The sequence below is a fragment of the Erpetoichthys calabaricus genome, chromosome 11 (genome assembly GCF_900747795.2).
Source record: "Erpetoichthys calabaricus chromosome 11, fErpCal1.3, whole genome shotgun sequence".
NCBI classification, from domain to species: Eukaryota; Metazoa; Chordata; class Cladistia; order Polypteriformes; family Polypteridae; genus Erpetoichthys; species Erpetoichthys calabaricus.
Window position 1 is genome coordinate 66,840,323 of NC_041404.2, and position 24,262 is coordinate 66,864,584.

Here is a 24,262-nt window from a genome sequence, read left to right on the forward strand (position 1 = left end):
AATGGTAACAACAGATAAAGGAAAAATTGTTTTATTTACTTAAAAATGAAGCAAAATAACACAAAAACATTAGAATCACCAGAGAAAATATTACCGAGATCAAACAGTACAAGTATGAGTAAACCATTTCAAAGTGACCTACAGGATTTACACAAAAAAATACACTAAGACCAACAATGCTGTTATAATTAGAGCATTTTTTTTATTAATTTTATTGTAATCACACAACATTCCATACAAATAGATCAATTTTTACAGAAATACGATCGAAAACAAATCAGCCTCCACTCCTGAGAAATGGAGAAATGGAAAAAAGAACATGGCCAGCAGAGTAAATCTTAAAGCTAGTAAAAATAAGTAAATAGATGAATTAATAAGTGAATAAAGATAAATGGAGAAAAAAAAAATAAATGGGGAGAGAATCTGCTTCCTCAGTGCTTTAAAAGCTTATTCTAAAATGTTATTGATTAGAACCTGCCAGGTTTTGAAAAAGTTCTGCACAGATCCTCTAAGTGGATCTCTTAGAGCAGTGGTTCCCAAACTCGGTCCTGGGGACCCACTGTGGGTGCAGTTTTTTGTTCCAGCCATATTCATAATCAGTGATAATAATCGATAACAACTGATCTCATTTAATTAGCTGGTCTTTTTTACTCTTCTCTTATTCTGCATTCAGACAAACACAACATTGTTTTTTTTACATTTATAAGACATTTAGAAATATTTCTGTTTTTTTCTAAAGCTATAAATGTTTAACACTCTTTTGTTGTTTTCCTATTATTTTTCCCTTTTCCTGTGTAATTTGCTCCCTTCATTTAACCCTAATTGTGACACCAGCATAGTAGACACCCAGGATGATGAACGCTGCAACGACTTCAGTGTTAGTCCCGCTAATTAATAAATCATCAATTAAATAACCAAAACACCTGGAAAAGCAGAATGAAAATTTGGTTGAAAATACTGGTAACAACTAAAAAAAACCTACAAATTCCCCATATAACTGCTTATTACATTTTAATAAAAATCTTCCAAACTTAGTTTGTAATTTCTACATTGACTCCAAAACACAGCAACTGGGAAATAATGACTCACTTAATTAGACTAAGAGTCCAATGAAAAACGGAAGTTGTTTGGAACAAAAACCTGCAGCCACAGTGGGTCCCCTGGACCGAGTTTGGGAACCACTGTCTTAGAGGATAATTACAGCATTTTAAACAGACACTTACCCTTAATGTAGACAAGATATGAATCCAAAGGGAATAAAATACTAATCATAACTGAAGTAAATTACATAGTGGATAAACATAAACTGCTCAGCTGTAAGGTGAATTGTGCATCATAGAGCCAAGAACAGAACATATTGTACTATAGTGTAAAAATCCACAGATCTGTCAAACACTGCATGGGAAAAAACTATAGAATATGTAAACACTTTCTGTCATATACAGTACAAAGATACAAAAAAAAAACTGATACATTTTTAAACAAATTACTTCAAGATCTGTCCAGTGTTGCACAAAGATGCTTCCAGAAATATTTGTGGGAGGAATATAATAAGAAAAGAAACCTGGTTTACAAACCTTCCTGACGCACTGCATTAGATAGCAGTACTAGGGTGTACCTACCATTTCTTTGTGATTTAGTAGAAAATGCTAACAGGAATATTGAGAAATTTTATTGCACTTTCCTGCTGATCAGTTTTTTTTTTTGACTTCAGACTTGAACAAAGTAACTGATAAGCATGTTCTTAAAGCCAAAAGGGTTGAGATTGCTGTAGGTTTAGACTACTGTACTAAATGTGTGATTCATCAGTTTAGCTTTGTTTATTGGTATTAATTTACATTTGTGCTGCATAGTATTTAAATATAAACCCATGAAATTATTATGTTACTTTACATATTTTTATTTTTTATTTTGAATGATTTTGGTAAGTTGGGTAAAACATACATACTGAATTATAAAATTGTATAGCCATACATGTGTCTTAAATCGTTAAACGATTTATGTATATAAAAAAAGATATGGTGTGCACAACTCTTTTTACCAAAATGATAAATAAATGCATGTAGTGGTATGGATTGTTGTTTATTGGCTCTAATGTGTTTAGTGCAGTTAACTGTGTACATCCAGAGATATTTTTATACACCTACTCACATAACAAATGTGGAAATGCAATTGTGTAATGATTATTTACTTTCAGATTCTTTAGCAAGTACATTAATATTGATTCTTCCAATGTATTTAAATGAGATATTTGTTCTCATATTTGTACTGAAGTAATAATTGTTTAAAATGAAATGTCTACTTCAGGGGTGTCGAACTCTGGGCCTGGAGGGCCACAGTGGCTACAGGTTTTCATTCTAACCCTTTTCCTAATTAGTGACCAGTTTTCACTGCTAATTAAATCATTTGCCCTTTGTTTTAGTTGCCCTGTTTTTAAGGATTCAGTGCTCTGACTTGATTAATTTCTTCATTAAGTGACAGCCAAACAGAAAAGAGATGTGAAACGAGCCAACAGATGACAGCTAAATTGGGTCTTCAAACTCCAACCAATTTCACTCCACAACCAGTTTCTTAATGAGAAGCTGATTCTTGCTGTTAATTAAACTCGTTCTTTAATTCCATGGCTTGTTGCTGCTCTCATTCTGCCACAGCAGACATTTCCAAAATTGTTGATTTTCTGTTTTTTCCAAGAACACCTTGAAAATGTTTTGGTGATCTGAGAGATCTGTCTTACTGAGACCTTCACCTTTACTTTATTTTCAGATATTGTGGATAGCTGGTTGTGTGGGCAGCTCGTTTTGCTGCTAATTAAGGAAAAAGAAACAACAAAGGGGCTGAGTCAAGTTAATTAAAATTAAGGCAAAAGAAGTTAATTAAAAAAAAAAAAACTGGTTACTAATGAAGAAGATGGTTAGAATGAAAACCTGCAGCCACTGCGGCCCTCCAGGACCGGAGTTCGACACCTGTGGTCAAAGTTATCAATCTGATTTGAAATACCTTAATTTATTTTCTGAATTCAATTTCTTAAAGTTTATGGTTTGCCAGAGTATATCAAAGCAGAATTGTGGCTAGGGCAGGATCAGTTTATATTCTTTCACAGGACACGCTCAATCATACATCCTCAGTAATATACATATTGGACCTGGTCAGATTTTACAGTTAATCCTAATTTGTATATTTTTGTGATGTGTGTGGAACACCTACAGCAAATCTATACCAAGATGGGAAATATGTGCAGTCTTCATGCAGACTGTGCCTGTGTCATGATTTGAACCACAAAGCCACTGTGACAATCCTGATATGAATTATATTGCCTGATCAAATTTCTAGTACACTGCTTTCAACCAGCCAGATTGCTTTAAAAAAAAAAGATAACTCCCCTTTTAATATAAATGAATATTTGAGAAAAGTGTAATTTCGGTTTACACTGTTCTGCATCTCTTGCCTTGGTTTCTTATTTGGTTGCTTGTTAGTCCCTTACAAGTCATTATGCAGATCATTTGTGTGTTCTTGCATTGCTGGAGTAAGTAGGAGAACTACAGATGTTACTTTCATATTTTTATAACAAACTGAAAAACTGCTGAACATGTATTTTAGCAGAATTTTTGAATAAACATTGGTGCAGAGTAAAGCCTATGTTACATTACACAGGAAATGTCACACATAATGACTGCAATTGCTGATCTCATTGCTGGACCATATTAGATTACACAACTAGAAATCTCTGGGCATGTCAAATTAGAAAACTCCATGAAGACTTTCCAGCACAGTTTCACACTTTCAAATTATTATCTACTGTCCCCCTTTTTTATAATCAGTAATGTCCTGCAGGACAGAGCCTGTTCCCGTGCAGAGGGTTTACAAGTATGACGAGTTCAGCAGAGGTCTTTGCCCTTTTCTCCATCCTGTCCCCTTTTTTGATAGTCAGTAATGTCCTGCAGGACAGAGCCAGTCCCCGTGCAAAGGATTTACAAGTATGACGAGTTCAGCAGAGGTCTTTGCCCTTTTCTCTTTTTTCCATCCTGTTGTGTTACATACAACATGAGCCCACATATGAGCATGTCTTTTGTTTTCGAGGTCCAAAACACCTGTGTTCCTTATTCCTCATCTCTGCATTACATGCTTCCTATGCCCAGGTGAGCACTCATTGGTTGTAGGTTCTCATATATATGAACGTTTTCCTGTGAGTTAAGGCAAAATAACATTTCATTTTGTTGGGGTTGGTCACAGTATATTTAGACTGTCACTCAGATTATGGATGTCTTTGTTTTTGAGACATGTATCTCCAAAGAAGTTTGTTTTGGCGACATCTAGAGATTTGTGACTCCTTTCATCTGTACTTTAAGCAATAGAATGAAAACTGGCAAAATTAGGCTGACTTAGAGATTTGTGACTCCTTTCATCTGTACTTTAAGCAATAGAATGAAAACTGGCAAAATTAGGCTGACTTTTGTAAATATTAAAATGAAAACAACTTCAAAGCAAAATTAGTTAATGAGCAGTAAAACTTCCTATGCTGTCCTTGAGCATTAGTATATATCTTTGAAAGACTTTCATAGGGATATGTTTACACTAGATGTGATGCAAATATTAAATTATTCTATTGTTTTCAAATCTGGGATAGTGTTGAGGATATTATTTGGAGTGTTAGGGTTATGGTTGTAGCAACAGCTACAACAAAACAAACAATAATGACATGGCACTTTACATTCCTTTTAATGAAACCGCACACTAGCACAACTGAACCTTATTTTGTAGTTCCATTCATCAGGTTGGAGCCCAGATCCTGCATGATGCTGTATGCTGAGAGTGCAGTAGGATAGTGAATGCCCTCCAGATTGTTACTAGTTTGATGCATCCTTCTGAGATGAAGGTTAACTTCACTTTTAGAAAAAAGAAACAGAGATCCGCATTTAAGGGCTCGTTGCATCTGAAGGAAAGCCTGCTCTTCTGCCCAGGTTTGTAGGTGACGAGTTTATAACAGAAGAGTCAACCGTTGTTAATTTTTAAAAGGGAACCCGTTAACAACCAGTGCCGTTCACTAATAACATTTTTCTATGGGAAAGACTTAATACTGGTTAAACACCTGTATAATTTAATCTGTTATACACAGTAAATACATCACGTACAATTAGAACTTCTCACATGAAAGAATTACCATACAGGCAAATTTTTACTCACCCATCACTATGATAAGAACTATGTGCTCTCAGCTAACAGTGGTTTCATGAACTACAATATATATTTTCTTGCCGCGAATCTTTCGAAGAACTGCATTCATATGTTGTTCAAAGACACAGGACAAATGAGTTTGACAAAGACTGCTGTCATTTTCTGGCAGCGCGCCTCCTTGTTTACAATGCTAAAGGCATCTTCGTCATTTTCGGTATGTCTGACTCGCATGGCCACAAACTGGCGTCTTGCATCTGCCGATTTTGTTGTTTTCTCTGTTGTTACCTAAAGGGTAACAAGTTTTGATCTTAATTTCGTTCTTTAGATGGGTTTTTGATTTGACGTGGTCATTGCAAGTATCTTTTCATATCCAGTTTATGGTATGCTGGCAAAACTTGCAGAAAAGTTGTCCAGATTCGTAAAAGTCTCCGGGATATTGTTGTGCCCTCAATTTTGCAGTTAAGCTCGTGTTTCTTAGTTTTTTCAACGTACTTAGGGTATCTGATCCTGCTCGCTTCGACATTTCTGTCTCATGGAGCTAGCTAATTTGCGTGCCTTTAACGAGACAACATACAGGAAACATGCGCACAAACAGAGGGCACGACTGGATTTCTACGAAATATTGCCTTTGCTTCAAAATCAACAAACTAGAAAGTAGTATCTGAATGATAAAACTACAGATTATTCAATCATTTCATTTATTGGGAAGTTTTGTAACAGTCATCCCTTCAGTCTCTATATTCTGTACATTTCCGTTTTTAAATCTAACTAGGGGGCTTTGCTCGCCAACCCCCGTTTTTGGTTTTCCAGATACAGTAATCCCTCCTCCATCGCGGGGGTTGCGTTCCAGAGCCACCCGCGAAATAAGAAAATCCGCGAAGTAGAAACCATATATGTTTATATGGTTATTTTTATATTGTCATGCTTGGGTCACAGATTTGCGCAGAAACACAGGAGGTTGTAGAGAGACAGGAACGTTATTCAAACACTGCAAACAAACATTTGTCTCTTTTTCAAAAGTTTAAACTGTGCTCCATAACAAGACAGAGATGACAGTTCAGTCTCACAATTAAAAGAATGCAAACATATCTTCCTCTTCAAAGGAGCAAATAAATCAATATGGCTGTTTGGCTTGTAAGTATGCGAAGCACCGCGGCACAAAGCTGTTGAAGGCGGCAGCTCACACCCCCTCCGTCAGGAGCAGAGAGAGAGAGAGAGAGAGAGATAGAGAGAGACAGATTAAAAAATCTATACGTGCCCTTTGAGCTTTTAAGTATGCGAAGCACCGTGCAGCATACTTAAAAGCTGCACACAGAAGGTAGCAAAGTGAAGATAATCTTTCAGCATTTTTAGATGAGCGTCCGTATCGTCTAGGTGTGCAAACAGCCCCCCTGCTCACACCCCCTACGTCAGGATCACAGATAGTCAGCGCAAGAGACAGAGAAAAGTAAGTTGGGTAGCTTCTCAGCCATCTGCCAATAGCATCCCTTGTATGAAATCAACTGGGCAAACCAACTGAGGAAGCATGTACCAGAAATTAAAAGACCCATTGTCCTCAAAAACCCGCGAAGCAGCGAAAAATCCGCGATATATATTTAAATATGCTTACATATAAAATCCGCGATGGAGTGAAGCCGCGAAGGGCGAAGCGCGATATAGCGAGGGATTACTGTACACACTTTTAAGATTTTTTTTTTCTTTGAATTGTTGCTATTTCATTAGTTTCACTTTTATTTCTGAACTTCTGTTAAAACAATACAGTGGAACCTCGGTTTGCGAATAACTTGGTTTATGAGTATTTTGCAAGATGAGTTAAAATTTTTAATAAATTTTGACTTGATAAACGAGCGAGGTCTTGCAATACGAGTAGTATGTATACGCTTTGTCTGCTGAGTGTCATGTCATCACAACTGAGCTGATGGTGGTTCTCTCTCTCGCTGCGGGATTGTGGGCAATCATCTCCTATTCTCCGTTTTAGTCAGCCTGCCTCACTCATATAGTCTACATCCGTACGCGTGTATAGTGTTTACTACAGCATTGTGACTGTGTGTGTGTGTGTGCGCTGTGACATGCGAGTCCCCTTCTTGCACCCCAAAACATGAAGCTGAGTCTCAGTACTTTAGCAACACCACCTTTATTCAGCTTGAAACAGCAACAGCGCAGTTATTTATTGTAGCGGAATCTGCCACTCTCCTATACACAGACACAGCAGTCAGGCAGGGCCATAGCCAAGTAATACTGTGCCCTGCACATTTATAATGTTCTTTGTTTCACCCATCGACGGCAGGCGCTTATAGCATGTCCGCAATCTTTTCGGATTCGCTTTTATGGCGAACTGCTACACCGCTGGGAGACTGCAATTGCTTTGGGACACTCTTCCGCGTGTCGTCCCGTTGGGTGGCATCCCACAAGAGTTTAGAAACTCACTCACACCAGCCATGATTCTTTTTAAAGGTAAAAGTGCAGGTTAATTTGTTTTATGTATTTTACTTTTATTTTGTATTAATCAATTTTATATAAATAGTTTTGGGTTGTGGAATGAATCATCTGAGTTTCCATTATTTCTTATGGGGAAATTCGCTTTGATACATGAGTGCTTTGGACTGCGAGCACGTTTCCGGAACGAATTATGCTCGCAAACCGAGGATCGACTGTATTTGGAATCTTTCGAGTCCCAATGTGCTGAATCTTTTTAATGAGGTCCGTGAGATGTGTTTAATGACTTTGTACCATAATTCAGGATAGGTTTCTCTGTTTGGAATTTCAGCACAGACAAAACGATCCACATCATCAGCAGTTAATAGTTTTTTTTGCAAAGTAACCAATAAATGCATGTGAGGTAAACTCCGTTTTTGAAATTCTCTTGACTTAAACTTCAAAGCCTTACAATATTTACATACTTATTTACATATCAGCTATGTCCATACATTCGATCTCTATTCGCCTTTTCGTTATTTCTCTGAGTAATAATTTCTCTTTCTTTGCGCTAATGCGATGTTTACTTTTTGTTTTGACACTGTTGTCTTTTTCTGCTTTCATAATCTTTAACCTGCTCTGCATGTGTTTCACGCCTACGTTTTTTTTTAGGCTTTTGAATTCCAGTTTTCATTATCTCTAACTTGCTCTGCATGTGTTTGGCCCCCCTTTTTTAACCTCTTTATGACGTTTTACTTTGTTTTCTACTCTGTCTTTTATTTCTGACCTCGCTTTATCCTGCTTTTGTTTCAATGACACCTGGTCCGTGGTGATTATTTTCCCATTTTTGAGTACTAATTTCCGTTTGTTTGCGCTACTGCGATCTTTACTTTCTTTTTTTATACTTTCTAATTTTCCTACTTTCATATTCTTTAACTTTCTCCATATGTGTATCGCGCCTTTTTTTTTAGCTTTTCGAATTCCATTGCTTTAATAATCTCTAACCTGCTCTGCATGTGTATAGCGCCAACATCCGGATTGGACATGCTTTTTTTTTTTTTTTTTCATTTCCACTTGTTCTGGGCTGATAATTACTTTCCTTATTTCTGAATTTGCACCTAGATTATTCTTTCTTTTTATCTCTCCAGTGCTTTTGAGTCTCTTTTCTCTGCAATGCTTTCTTCTTCGCTTAGTCATCGACGTTTCATCTATAACGTGTTGTCCTTATACGCTTTATATGCACTCAGAGCCCTGGATCTATGTGTGCTGAAAGCCAAAACACGACTGAGAGTTTTAATGACCGTGGTCTTATTTGGTTGTAAGTAGGGCATGTCTTGCAAGAATCTCATGTTCTTCATCATTGCAAGGCGGTCCTGGGTCAATCTCTTGGCACAAAGTCTCATGTTTAAGGTCCCTGTGAGATGCTTCGTGGCCAATCTCTTTAGTCTCACGGATCTTTTAAGTGTCTTCCGTGATCTTAACGTGAAGATCACGTCTCGACGCCCTACTGTTTCTCTGCAGGATTTTTTTTTATAATAGAGAGAAATCTGTTTTTAAGCATTAATTCTGTGATTCCGTCTGTGTTATCCGCATTGTGGAAATCATAGGGCCCTAGACTTAAACTAATTTTAAGTTTATTTAAAAAATAAAAATATTTGTGCAAAAATATTTAAACTTAAAGTGCAAAGTATTGTTTCATAATATAGATAGCATTTTTGCTTAATGTTTACAATCCCTTTATAATTTTCGGAATTGGTCTTGATTATATTACTATATTTTGCTTTTTTTATTTTATTTTTTTTTAAATGCCACAGCATATGAATGGAATTTTTGTTTTAGTTAAAACCTCTGCTTGTCTACTCAGAACACAGGAACTGTCTAAGAGTTCACATACCTTATTTTGTGAGTTTTGTTTAGGATGTTGGTTACAAGGGAGAGATTGGCTACCAGACTTTCTTGTACAGCAATGAGCCAGAGATCAGAGCACTCCTTATGTTCTTGGTGGAGAAGCTTCCTCGTGAAAGCTCGGAATCCTCTGATCAGCCAGCAGGTACGTACTGTAGATACAACTAAATATATCTATATATCTACGCTGTTGTTCCTTTCTCACTTTAAGCGAAAGGCTGAAGAGAGTTCAAGTAATAAATTGAAGATAGAGAGATAGGCAGGACAGTGTGTGTTGAAGAGGTGGGGTTTTATGTGTTTGTTTTAAATAATGTAAGAAAAGAACAGTACTTTTCTAATCAAAGACCCTTAACCAAGGCTTATGAAATAAAACATGCCTGACATGTATATGTTTCTTGTATAAACAATGTGCAATAATGACAACAATGTTGAAGAAATGCTAAAGTGAAACTAAGACACTAAGCTTAAGTGGCTGCTCTGTGCCTCCCCTAAAATCCAAGCCATTCTATTAAAACTGATGTACTGTATATATCTGAACCGACTTATATATCCGTATGGATGTATTCAAACCAACATATCTCAACCAATGTAAATATATAGGAGCAGACCTATACAAAGCAACATATATACATCTCAACCAGTGTGTCTCAACCATTGTATATATCTGAATGAATGTATATTCTTAACCAATTAATATATTTTTGAACCAATGTTTTTCTTAATTTACAAATCATAATATAGTAATATATAATAGTGGATATAATTAACAACTCGAACTTTGATGACATCTGATAATTTTATGTAGTGAAATTATGAGTCAGCTGTTTGTGTTATTCTGAACCTTTACTCCATGGCTTCATAGCAAAAACATGAAGAGCAATATGTTTTTACCAGTCTGCTTTGTTTGTGTTTTTTCTGTGAAGTTCAAAAGATATTAATGGTTTAAATATGATAATGTGCTATGTAAGAAATAATGAGAAAAAATAAACCCTTGTTTAGGCTTTTACTTGTGATTGGTATGGTTCTCCATGCACCAACATTTCTTTTTTGTTCCCAAAGTATTGCATTTGTAATATGATATTTTGATTTCAAGTTTGACTAATCTAACCTTGTTTCTGTCTTTCTTTTTGTAGGTAAATCTGTATTGCTTCAGAGATCTATTGCATTTAAAATAAAATCGCAACTGGCAGTGCCTTGGATACCTCCATCCTGTCGTGTGCCTTTCCTCTGCAAGCATCAGGTAATGAATTGCTAAATCATAGCCTGTCACTTGAATAGATGTATAACAAAAAAAAAGTTTTACATTATCTACCTTTACAAGGCAGTTAAGGAGAAATTTACAATAATCGATAATTAATTTCAGCAAATATTGGTATTAAAAAGTCCCAGTCAGACAATGGTAAAAGAGAACAGTGAATAGTAATTTTGTAAGTTCTTTTATTAAACAAATGTATGTACTTTATGCCTTTAGATACTTAATTACTTGAGGCATAGCCACTGTTGTTTAAACCTTTTCATCTTTTTTTCCTTTCAAAATCATATGACATTGATATAAAGACCACTGCAATGGGGTCTTCAGTAAATAGTCAACATAAATAAGAAAATGTATGTTGTTAATATGCTGTTAATCTAATGAACTTGATTTATTTGCCAATGAAATTTAAACTTATTAGAATCATTTTAAATGATTTCATTCTTACTTTTTATTGCATCTCACTATTCTGGCACAAGGTCATTGGCACCTGAGCCTGTTCTAGGAGCATGAGGCACAAGGCAGTAAACTATGGATGGGGCTTCAGTCTATCACAATTTTCTTAGTTAAAACATTTTATCTGGTTTTGAAAACAATATAGTTTTGAGAAAGAAATATTTTACCAGCAGCAGTTTGCTGACTGGTATGTGAGAGTTACTGTTCACAATATTTTAGCGTACTTTAGTGACATGTACAGGCTCATGTCAAGTTTGCCAGTTAACACCCGGGCCTGTACATGTGCCTTCTTAAGCAGGGGGACCTTGCAGTGCTGCAAGATTTCAATCCATTATGGCATAATGTGTCACCATTGGTGTTCTTGGTGACTGTAGTCCCAACCGCCTAAAGATCATTAACAAGCTTCTCCTATGTAGTTCTGGCCTGATCCCTCACTTTTCTCACGATCATCTTCACCCCATAAGGCAAGATCTTGCATGGAGCTCCAGACTGAGGGCGATTGATTAGTCATTTTATGCTTCTTCCATTTTTGAATAATCACACCAACAGTTGTCACCCTCTCACCCAGCTTCTTGCTGATGGTCTTGTAGCCCATTCCAGCCTTGTGCAGTTTTACAGTCTTGTCCCTGACGTCCTTTGATAGCTCTTTCGTCTTGCCCATGGTGGTCGAGAGGTTGGAATGGAAGAAATTGATTCTATATATATGTATATGTATATATATGTGTATATGTATGTATATGTATGTATATGTGTATATATATATATATATGTATGTATATGTGTGTATATATAGTACTGTGCAAAAGTTTTAGGCAGGTGTGAAAAAATGTCAACAAAGAATGCTTTCAAAAATGGAAGTGTTAATCATTTATTTTCATCAATCAACAAAATTCAGTGAATGAACAAAAGAGAAATCTAAATCAAATCAATATTTGGTGTGACCATCCTTTGCCTTCAAAACAGCATCAAGTCTTCTAGGTACACTTGTACACAGTTTTTGAAGGAACTCGGCTGGTAGGTTGTTCCAAACATCTTGGAGAACTAACCATAGATCTTCTGTGGATGTAGGCTTCCTCGCATCCTTCTGTCTCTTCATGTAATCCCAGACACACTCGATGATGTTGAGATCAGGGCTCTGTGGGGGCCATACCATCACTTCCAGGACTTCTTGTTCTTCTTTACGCTGAAGATAGTTCTTAATGACTTTGGTGTCGTTGTCCTGCTGCAGAATAAATTTGGGGCCAATCATACGCCTCCCTGATGGTATTGCATGATGGATAAGTATCTGCCTGTATTTCTCAGCATTGAGAACACCATTAATTCTGACCAAATCTCCAACTCCATTTGCAGAAATGCAGCCCCAAACGTTCAAGGAACCTCCACCATGCTTCACTGTTGCCTGCAGACACTCATTATTGTACCGCTTTCCAGCCCTTCGACAAACAAACTGCCTTCTGCTACAGCCAAATATTTCAAATTTTGACTCATCAGTCCAGAGCACCTGCTGCCATTTTTCTGCACCCCAGTTCCTATGTTTTCGTGCATACTTGAGTCGCTTGGCCTTGTTTCCACGTCGGAGGTATGGCTTTTTGGCTGCAACTCTTCCATGAAGACCACTTCTGGCCAGACTTCTCCGAACAGTAGATGGGTGTACCTGGGTCCCACTGGTTTCTGCCAGTTCTGAGCTGATGGCATTGCTGGACATATTCCTATTTCGAAGGGTAATAAGCTTGATGTGTCTTTCATCTAATGCACTAAGTTTCCTTGGCCGACCACTGCTTCTACGATCCTCAACGTTGCCTGTTTCTTTGTGCTTCTTCAAAAGAGCTTGAACAGCACATCTTGAAACCCCAGTCTGCTTTGAAATCTTTGTCTGGGAGAGACCTTGCTGATGCATTATAACTACCTTGTGTCTTGTTGCTGTGCTCAATCATGCCATGACATGAAACTGTCTTCCACAACCTCACCTTGGTAGCAGAGTTTGGCTGTTCCTCACCCAGTTTTAAGCCTCCTACACAGCTGTTTCTATTTCAGTTAACGACTGTATTTCAACCTACGTGTGGCATTGATGATCATTAGCACCTGTTTAATTGGTTGATCATACACCTGACTATAATCCTACAAAATCCCTGACTTTGTGCAAGTGTACCTATGAGAATCGATGCTGGTTTGAAGGCAAAAGGTAGTAACACCAAATATTGATTTGATTTAGATTTTTCTTTTGTTCGCTCACTTTGCATTTTGTAAATTGATAACAATAAACAATCATTATTTATATTTCTGAAAGCATTCTTTGTTTACAGCATTTTTTCACACCTGCCTAAAACTTTTGCACAGTACTGTGTGTGTGTGTGTATATATATATATATATATATATATATATATATATATAATAATTTGCAGCTGGAGATCCACAAAGGGAGAAAAAAATGAATCACGTATCATAAAGTAGTTTTTATTCCTGAGCTTTCAACCCCTACCAGGGGTCTTCATCAGAGGATAATGCTTAGACTTACAAGAATCAAAGGCAATATATAGCAACACATTAAGGGGGTGGGGGAGGTGACTAAGTCAGTATGATCGGGGGGGGGGGGGTTTGTATAGTTTATTTATTATGTACATGTTCTTCTTAAGTTATCATATGCTGGATTTATGTCCGTGTCTGTTGATGGCATTTTCATTTGATAGCCAAGACTCGGCCAACTCTCTGGCACTTTTAGTACTGGCCTTAAATTTTACTTATATATATATATATATATGTATATGTATATGTATATGTATATGTATATGTATATATACAGTGGAACCTCTAGATACGAGTTTAATTCGTTCCAGCACTGAGCTTGTATAGCGAATTTCTCGTATCTAGAACAAACGTCCCCATTGAAAATAATGGAAATCCAGTTAATCCGTTCCGCATCCCAAATATATTAACATAAAAATCAATTTTCCTAACAAATAACACTGATAAATTATATATACTGTAGTCTACCTTTAATAAATAACACTGGTAAATAATATAACTGATTATTAAAAGAATCAAAACATGTGTCCAAAGTGCAGTAGAGCATTCAATAAATCTTTAAATAAATAATCCTTAAAACAGTTGTGAAGTGGAGGTTTAAAGTACACAAGAATAACAATCCTTTAACACGAGGTTAAAACGTCAACAGGAAGCAGTCTTCAAAAAACAGATGACAATCCCCGGTGCTTCTTCTCTGTTAGCGTCTCACCTGCTTCTCCCATGCGGGCTCTGCAACAGGCGAGACACTTAATGCAGCTGACCTTCTCTACACTGTCCTGCTTCAGCTGTTTGGCTCGCCTGTTCAGCTACATGCGAGCCTGCACTCGCTCGCTCTCCCGCACCGACTTCCTACTGCTGCAGATTCCTGCCTCCTCCTGCAACCTCCGTTCTCTCTCCTCTCCTCTCTTTTCTTTTACTTCTTCTCCCCCTTAACCGGCTCGCGCTTCTCTATATATGCGGGGAGGACATGGCAGCTGCAGCCCATCAGCCACAGGAACAATCATGGATGTGGGCAGTTTCCCACCTGTGCACTTAGGTGAGAAATGCAGACACCGCAGATCGCCCTGCAGCTCGCTACTGCTACCACGCCCCCTTGCTAAGCCGCGAGCTATACCCACAGCCTGGCTCGTTATGCGAGCCAATGCTCGTATTTAGATCTGAATTTTTCGCTCATACTTTCCTCGTATTTTGAATTTCTCGTATACAGAGGTGATCGTATCTCGAGGTTCCACTGTATATGTATATATATGTATATGTATATATATATTCATGGCATTCGTAGTCTGTGTCACAATCTGATTGTATGGGTGGTTACCTACCAGGTAACGCTTGTGGTTGGCCAGCAATCTGCTAACATCCGCCACGGTGCCCTCAGTTTGTGAGGAGCAGATCATAGAATGGTTGAAATAGTTTACAGTCAAATAAATGCAAATAGTACGCGACACGTGTTTCGCCCTCATTCTGGGCTCATCAGGCGTACACACTCCACTGCACTCCCTCTCGGGAATTGAACCTCGGACGTCAGCGCCAGAGGCGATGCCCCTAACGTTGCGCCATGCCGTGTGGTTCGTTTATTTGACAGCATGTAGATCGGGGTAATTACATTCACGGCATTCGTAGTCTGTGTCACAATCTGATTGTATGGGTGGTTACCTACCAGGTAACGCTTGTGGTTGGCCAGTAATCTGCTAACGTAGGTAACCACCCATGCAATCAGATTGTGACACAGACTACGAATGCCGTGAATGTAATTACCCCGATCTACATGCTGTCAAATAAACGAACCACACGCCGTGGATGTTAGCAGATTGCTGGCCAACCACAAGCGTTACCTGGTAGGTAACCACCCATACAATCAGATTGTGACACAGACTACGAATGCCGTGAATATATGTATATGTATATGTGTGTATATGTGACCCTGTCCTAGACACTATAAAAAGTATTGAAATAATATTGATTGGTACCAAAATGTATAATGCTTCTTTGAGCTGATCAGTTTTCATCAAAAAAAGTCTTATCATTACAGAACTCAGATTTGGCCCATGGTTTTCATGCTCAGCACCTCAGCATACCTCAAACCACAGTGCTCTCTGGCAAGAAAATACCCAAAGGTACGTTTGTTTTATGTTTGGTTTCAGACACTGTTTTATTTGGTTTTTTGGGATTCGTTGGGGATTTGCATTGTAGAGTATCTACAGTGTGTTGGTGAATCTAATGTTAACATCTCTGCCTCATCAAACTGTGGTGTCTGGCTCATGTGGGATGACTATGCAGCTGAATATGATGTGGCTGCAATGAGAATGAGCACTTCCAAATCACAGGTCTTGGTACTTCCCTGGAGAAAATGGTCTTGGTCTGCAACAATAACAGGGTGAACATATAGCCCAAGTCCAATAGAGTTCACCTGGAGTAGAGGCATTCACAAGACAAGATAGGTGGTGTTAAAGTGGGAGCTAGTCCTCTGACAGAGTCTTGAAGTTATATCTTTATATCTCTGTCCACACCCTAATGAGCTGTAGGTAATGAATAATGAAAAGAGGTTTCAAATACAAGTAACAGAAATTAGGTTCTGTGTTATGTTGCTAGGCTCACTCTCTATGATAGGGGGTACATTGAAGTAGAACTTCTGCTTCTCCGGATTGAGAGTCGCCTGCTGAGGTAATCTAGGAATGTAGTTAGAATGCCTTATATTTGCCTTTCAGTTGGTGTGTGCCAAACACTTACTGGAAGAAGACTTAGGCCCTCCTGGAATGTGGATGGGAACTCCTCAGAACAAGCTGGGAAAAGTTTCTGAAATATGCCAGCCTAATCTGTCAAGTTTAGTATGTTGTCATTGTGGCCCTCACAACAGAAATGTATATTGAAAGTGAAGTGAAAGTGCAGTTGCCTTTTGAAATGGTGTTAAAGCTGAGGAGTAAGGACAAATCTTCATTTCACTTCACATTCATTTTTATCCTCAATATTTGGAGAAACTGGGTATCAGATTCATAAAACTTGTGTACAGACAAAAAGGGGCTCAAAATGTGCATACTTTACTTTCCATGCAAATGTTGAAGTTTATAAAAGAAAACTTCAGTTTTTGTTTGGTGTGGGTGTACAGGCATAAAACATAACAAGTTTTTGTTGTCATAAAAAGGCTATTTTGCAGCAGTGTCTGGTTTTCCAAACTTAATCGGAGTAGTCTACTGCACTCATATTGCAATAAGTGCACCGAGCGAGAATAAAGCTGCTTTTGTTAATCATATGCAGTTACATTACATTGACACACAAGTTATTTATCATACCAAGATGAGACTGACAAACATCTTGGCATGGTGTCCTGGGTCAACCCATGATTCATTTATTTTGAGGCAAAGTAGCTTGACAGACAACTTCCTGATGGTGCTTTATGAGGTGGCTGGCTTGCTGGTAAGGTAATTAAGTGAACCCTCAGTTTTTTTATATGGACTGCACTATTCACTTAGCAGAATCATGTCATAAACTTGTTCCAGGTGGTAATGGGTATAGCTCAAACGCTGGTGGTATCAGGTTAATCTCCTTCAGACTCTGCTGCAAGTAGCTTGATTTAATGATTAATAAGGATTGATTCAATTGACTGGTTAATAAAAAAGCCTTTAACGCTGTGATCAGACCATACCAACTTTGGATTATTACCTCCATCCATCCATCCATCCATTGTCTCCCGCTTATCCGAGGTCGGGTCGTGGGGGCAGCAGCTTGAGCAGAGATGCCCAGACTTCCCTCTCCCCGGCCACTTCTTCTAGCTCTTCCAGGAGAATCCCAAGGCGTTCCCAGGCCAGTCGAGAGACATAGTCCCTCCAACGTGTCCTGGGTCTTCCCCGGGGCCTCCTCCCGGTTAGACGTGCCCGGAACACCTCACCAGTGAGGCGTCCAGGAGGCATCCTGATCAGATGCCCGAGCCACCTCATCTGACTCCTCTCGATGCAGAGGAGCAGCGGCTCTACTCTGAGCCCCTCCCGGATGACTGAGCTTCTCACCCTATCTTTAAGGGAAAGCCCAGACACCCTGCGGAGGAAACTCATTTCAGCCACTTGTATTCGCGATCTCGTTCTTTCGGTCACTACCCATAGCTCATGACCATAGGTGAGGGTAGGAACATAGATCGACTGGTAAATTGAGAGCTTCGCCTTGCGGCTCAGCTCCTTTTTCACCACGACAGACCGATGCAGCGCCCACATTACTGCGGATGCCGCACTGATCCGCCTGTCGATCTCACGCTCCATTCTTCCCTCACTCGTGAACAAGACCCCGAGATACTTGAACTCCTCCACTTGGGGCAGGATCTCGCTACCAACCCTGAGAGGGCACTCCACCCTTTTCTGGCTGAGGACCATGGTCTCGGATTTGGAGGTGCTGATTCTCATCCCAGCCGCTTCACACTCGGCTGCGAACCGATCCAGAGAGAGCTGAAGATCACGGCCTGATGAAGCAAACAGGACAACATCATCTGCAAAAAGCAGTGACCCAATCCTGAGCCCACCAAACCGGACCCCCTCAACGCCAAGCTGCGCCTAGAAATTCTGTCCATAAAAGTTATGAACAGAATCGGTGACAAAGGGCAGCCCTGGCGGAGTCCAACTCACTGGAAACGGGTTCGACTTACTGCCGGCAATGCGGACCAAGCTCTGGCACCGATCGTACAGGGACCGAACAGCCCTTATCAGGGGGGCCGGTACCCCATACTCTCGGAGTACCCCCCACAGGATTCCCTGAGGGACACGGTCGAATGCCTTTTCCAAGTCCACAAAACACATGTAGACTGGTTGGGCGAACTCCCATGCACCCTCCAGGACCCTGCTAAGGGTATAGAGCTGGTCCACTGTTCCGCGACCAGGACGAAAACCACACTGTTCCTCCTGAATCCGAGGCTCGACTATCCGACGGACCCTCCTCTCCAGGACCCCTGAATAGACTTTTCCAGGGAGGCTGAGGAGTGTGATCCCTCTGTAGTTGGAACACACCCTCCGATCCCCCTTCTTAAAGAGGGGGACTACCACTCTGGTCTGCCAATCCAGAGGCACTGTCCCTGATGTCCATGCGATGTTGCAGAGGCGTGTCAACCAAGACAGTCCTACAACATCCAGAGCCTTGAGGAACTCCGGGCGTATCTCATCCACCCCCGGGGCCCTGCCACCAAGGAGTTTTTTGACCACCTCGGTGACCTCAGTCCCAGAGATGGGGGAGCCCACCTCTGAGTTCCCAGGCTCTGCTTCCTCATTGGAAGGCATGTTAATGGGATTGAGGAGGTCTTCGAAGTACTCCCCCCACCGACCCACAACGTCCTGAGTCGAGGTCAGCAGCGCACCATCCCCACCATATACAGTGTTGACACTGCACTGCTTCCCCTTCCTGAGACGCCGGATGGTGGACCAGAATCTCCTCGAAGCCGTCCGAAAGTTGTTCTCCATGGCCTCCCCAAACTCCTCCCATGCCCGAGTTTTTGCCTCAGCAACCACCAAAGCCGCATTCCACTTGGCCTGCCGGTACCTATCAGCTGCTGGATTATTACCTGTTTAATAATATTTGAAACGTTTTTGTTAATTCTTTGTATTCTTTTTCTGTCATTTTTCAGAGGTGAAAGAATATTGTGAAAAACATCTTCTGCCTGTTACTGCCCAACCTTCGCAGCATGCCTTTCTCTGTGCCTCTCTTTTAGAGAGGAATTTAGCAGATATTAGTGCTGTGCAGGAATGGGAATCTGAATGGAATAGTCAAGGACTTGCATCCCGGCTTTCAATAGACGTACGTAAATACAGTTTTTATGAATGTTAAAAAATACAGACAAAATTTTAAGTGACAATGTCTTTAAATAGATAAATTTGCCCTACTTGGTCATCTTAATTTAGTGAGCTAGAAAACATTGGTGTTATAATCTGCTAGTCACTCATTCATAATTAAATTTTTTTTTTTTTTGTTCTGTTTTGCAAAAATTTCCAGTTGAATTGACCACGACTACAAACAAAGTGTAGAATCATCTCAGTGGTGATCAATAGAATGGGATACACCTGAGCCAAATTTCAAGTGTCATAGCAAAGGGTCTAAATACTTGTATTAATGTGATAATTACATTTTTTTATTTTAGTAAATTTTCAAGGATTGCTAAATTTGTTTTTGCTTTGTTATTCAAAGGTATCAAGTATTGAATGATGTGGGAAAAGTGCATTTATATGATTTTAGCATAAGGGTTGAAATATAGCAAAATGTGTTTTAAAAAAAAAAATGGAGGAGTTTGAATATTTTCCGAAGCACTGTATGAATAAGGATTTATACAAAACTAATTTTGAAGTAAACAAGTACAAATGTTGATGCAGCCAGTTTTTAAAAAGGATGTGACTTCAGTTTTGTATTAAATGTCTGTACATGCCTTACTCCTTCACCTAGGAGTACAAATCTCGTAAGAGACAACGTCTTCAGAAACGGCTTCATGATCAGCTTCGCCATGCTGTTCAGCAAAATCAAGAAAACCAGCACACGGCACGTTCCAGTTCTGACCTGGCTGATCTTCTGAAATCCTTTGGTGCAGGACCTTGTGGTCATGAAATATTGGTTAAGGGAACACGTTTCACTCATACAGAGAAATTCACCTTTACTCAAGTAAGAAGATGGCCACAAATACTTTGCTTTTCTTAACAGTTTGTATATATTTTTTTGCTGATGTTAATTATTATATTAGTCAACTCCAGGTTTAAGAATTGGCTCATTGTTTGCAAGGTCATTTACCCTTACAAATATTCCCCAGATGCATTGAGTGGTATGTAGACAAAGAAAACATGAGTGCTGCCAATCTTGAGAGAACTCAAATATTATCCATTGAATTAACATGAGCATGTTGATAATAGTACAATATGTTATTTAAAGTATGACAGCACAATAATGTGGTACACTACTGGTCCAAAGTTTTAGAACATTTTTTTTTTTAATTTTAATCAATTGAAATGCAATCAATTACCTTAAAATGGTGAAAAGGTAAGCAGCAAACTGCCAGAGGTTTAAAGTTTTAAAATTTAGGTTAGCAAAACTGAAAAACAAAGGAAATTTCAGAGTATTACAAATGGGCCTTCTTCAGGGAACAACTAACAGGTTACAACCTACAGATGTTCTGCAATTAAAGTAAATTAAGCCTTGCAAGTTGAAGCAAACAATTTGCACAGGTGTCCCAAATTCTTTTGGATTACTTAAAAGCCCTATGTCTGTCTTAAAGCAGAGTTGGAATAGAGTGTGTAACTACACCCTCTGAAGTACTACTTGGATAATATTCCAGTGAAAATGGCAACAAAATGGCAATTAACACATGAAATGAGACAGAGTATTATTACCTTTAGAAGTGTAGGCCTTTCATTAAGAGAAATTACACAAAAAAAATCAAAATGTCAGTGTCCTACACAATCCAAAGGCAATTGGAAAGTGGAAGAAACTTTTATAGGAAGAGATCTGGCAGACCCAATCAGAAGACAAGTTTTAGAGGATCACCAGCCTGAGTGATAGGCACCTTACAGCACAACAACTTCAAGCATAACTTAATAGTGGACAAAAAAACAAGTCTTAGTTTCTATTGTGAGGTGGAGACCTTGTGCTGCAGTTTTAACAGGGCGAGTGGCAGTAAGAAAGCCATTCCTTAAAGGACAAAATAGGGCATTGATATACCGCCTGTGGACTACTGCTTCAACTTGCAAGGCTCAATTTACTTTAATTGCTGCAGAACATCTGTAGGGTGTAACATATTAACTGGTCTGTGATGAACACTCATTTTTAATATTATATTCTAGTCCTTTTTTCAGTTTGTGCTAACCTAAACTTTAAATTTAAACCTTTGCAGTTTACTGCTTACCTTTTCAACATTTTAGGTCATTCGTTGCATTTCAATTGATTAAATTTGAAGAAAAACTAGAAAAACTAAGGTGTTCTAAAACGTTTGACCAGTGTTGTATACCACTTGTTGAAGCATCTACATGTCTAATTTTCTATCTGTTTAATACTTCTTTTATTGTCATTTCAGTCCTGGAACAAAACCATTTTTTAGCTTAGATTTGTTCTTTTGCTAATGTTAAGCCAAACTGGTTTGATCCACACTAATTGTGCCTCTGTGAGCATTACACTTTTATGTTGAAACATCAAGGAGCCTAGTTTCCATACTACTGCAAATTTTTAGTATTCTTTGATGAGGAGTAAATTAACATGTGGCACTACAGAAAATAGTTAAACATTTGTCACTATTCTGACGATATAAAGAACTCTGCATCTGCAAAACCAAGGAAACCAGTTACTGACTTTTGCCGAACCATAGACCATCTATGCCTGCTCACTAATTAGGGAGTGGAGATAACAGTGGTATATTGCTACAATTACTTTAGGGTCCACATCAGTGACATGGTGTAATAACACAGAGGAACTATTTAAGAAAGGGCAGAGCAAACTTTGTTGTTAGGCAAGATGTGTTTCTGAGTGGCCAATCCATGTTGAGCTGCTTTGTGACAAGTGGGTCTGCTGATAGGCAACATAGTGAAGTACATGTTCTCTGACAAAACTGAATAATTTATGTTGGTTTCCCTACATTAATGCTTCTTTGTGCCTGGTATATCTTGTTTTGTATTCCTCTTTTGCAGTCCCTTATACTGTTGTCATCTTCTAAACTACAGCAGTACAGATTTAAATGTTGCTTAAATTGTGAGCCTTGCAGTCGGCATTAGTTAAGAGCTGCCTTAACTAATTCAACAGCATTCAGTTTTTAATTGCATGGCTTTCAGCTACAAAAGAGCAACTGATAATAAAAGGGAATAAACCACCAAACAACACACATTTCATGATTCAAACAAAGCACTCTGAGGTAGCTTTTTCAAATTAACCATCTTTAGCCAGAAATGGCAGACCTCATGTTTCAGTGGTTGTCAAACAGCAAAAGGTGTGCTGCCTCCACAACCTGATCAGAATAAAAGCTTGTGCCAGCATTATTTCTGGTTCAGTATTTTTTTCTTTTAAAAAAAATTAAATATTGTGCCTTGAAAAATAATTTCTTGATTTCCTCTATTTTTGCTTATGCATAACACATTGTTTCTGATCTTAAATACATTTAACAACAATAATACAAAAGACATCCTGAGTAAACAGAAAACACAGTTTTTAAATGATCATTCGATTTGTTGAAAGAAAAAAGTCCACCAAGGTCCATATATCACCCATGTGAAAAAGTAATTACCTACTTAGTCACTTAGTCAACCAATGAACCAAATTTAAATAACAGGTTAAATTAGACTAGACACATCCAAGCTTGATTGCTTCCTGCCTTATTGAATCTAACCATCATTTAAATGTTCAGTGATTAGCAACAGCAAGAGCTGTTTTTTGCTGTTAACTACCAGCACTCTTAGAAGCGGGATGACCCTCATCTTGGTTACCTGTTCTTCTCCATCAAACTCCTGGTGTGATGTGGCAGGTGCCATGAAGCACTCTTGGGTGGGTGCTGGACCCACATTTGATGGTCAAGAGGCATGAAGCACCCTAATATAAATAATGATTTGGGTAGAAAGGGCATGGGTGGATACAGGACTCCCATGAAACATCAAGTTGTGCCAAGTACAAACACATAAATGACAACCTGTTGACCTTTGGAGTTTTAGGAGCCATAAGTACTGTATATTGCCAACAGGTGAAAGGCATGGGAGAGTACCACAGCTGCATGACAGATCAAAAGGGAGAATTGCTGATTACCTGTTTCAATTCAAAAGAAAACACATTTTCCTGTAGAATTGTCCTTTGCAAAGACCATCAACAAAAGCCTAGTCACCAGGAAAAAGCAGTAATTGAACTATGTCAAGAATATTTTCCTCATGGACAATTATGTATAGCTTGTTCAAGAATAAGCAGCTCCAGTGACCTAATACTTTTATTATTAATTATTCTTTGACTGATGCCTTTATCCAAGTTGAATTACAACATTAGAGATGCAATTGGTTACATTTCTTTTGTTTTACCAATTGGAGCACAACTCTGAATCATGTCAAAATGTGGTTTCTGGTCCCTGCAAATCTGACATGATTAAAAAATCAATTCCAATTTTAAAGATTTCTTTAAATTGCCTAGTTTTTAAATAAAACAAACAGGTAACTGAAAATGTGCTTCTGCTGTTGCAAAGAAGTAATCATGTATAAATGTGTTCGTAAATGAGAGTAGTGATCAGGGTGTTCCTGCTGTGACACTCCACTTCTGGCTTTCCAAATTGAAGTCTTTCAATGCTCTCAGCATACACACCAAAACCAATGGACTTATGTGAAAGTGTCTTTCTCACTCCCACCTACCCGAGGAGGCTGTAGAGCTTCTCTCTCTCTTTCACTGACGTTACTAGATTTTGAGTTCTGGAGAGCTAGTTTTTTGTACCTTCATTTTTAGAACAGTTTTAGAAATTGGCAGAATAAGGAAAAATGATAGATAATGAAGACAAATTGCTAATAATAAAATATATGAATGTTAACATTTTAGTAGCTAAACGATACTGTTTCAAAGAGTTGCCCATATTTGGA

General features: G+C 38.7%; 1 protein-coding gene across 1 annotated transcript in view; it reads left to right on the forward strand.

The window, feature by feature from the left end:
* The window catches only part of ccdc22 (coiled-coil domain containing 22), a 102,798-nt gene that overhangs the window by 29,775 nt on the left and 48,761 nt on the right, over nucleotides 1–24,262 (forward strand). The window contains exons 3-7 of the mRNA XM_028813264.2: nucleotides 9,505–9,637; nucleotides 10,626–10,732; nucleotides 15,754–15,838; nucleotides 19,321–19,490; nucleotides 20,130–20,342. Of these exons, the coding sequence (XP_028669097.2) occupies nucleotides 9,505–9,637; nucleotides 10,626–10,732; nucleotides 15,754–15,838; nucleotides 19,321–19,490; nucleotides 20,130–20,342 (708 nt within the window). The remainder of the gene's footprint in view (nucleotides 1–9,504; nucleotides 9,638–10,625; nucleotides 10,733–15,753; nucleotides 15,839–19,320; nucleotides 19,491–20,129; nucleotides 20,343–24,262) is intronic.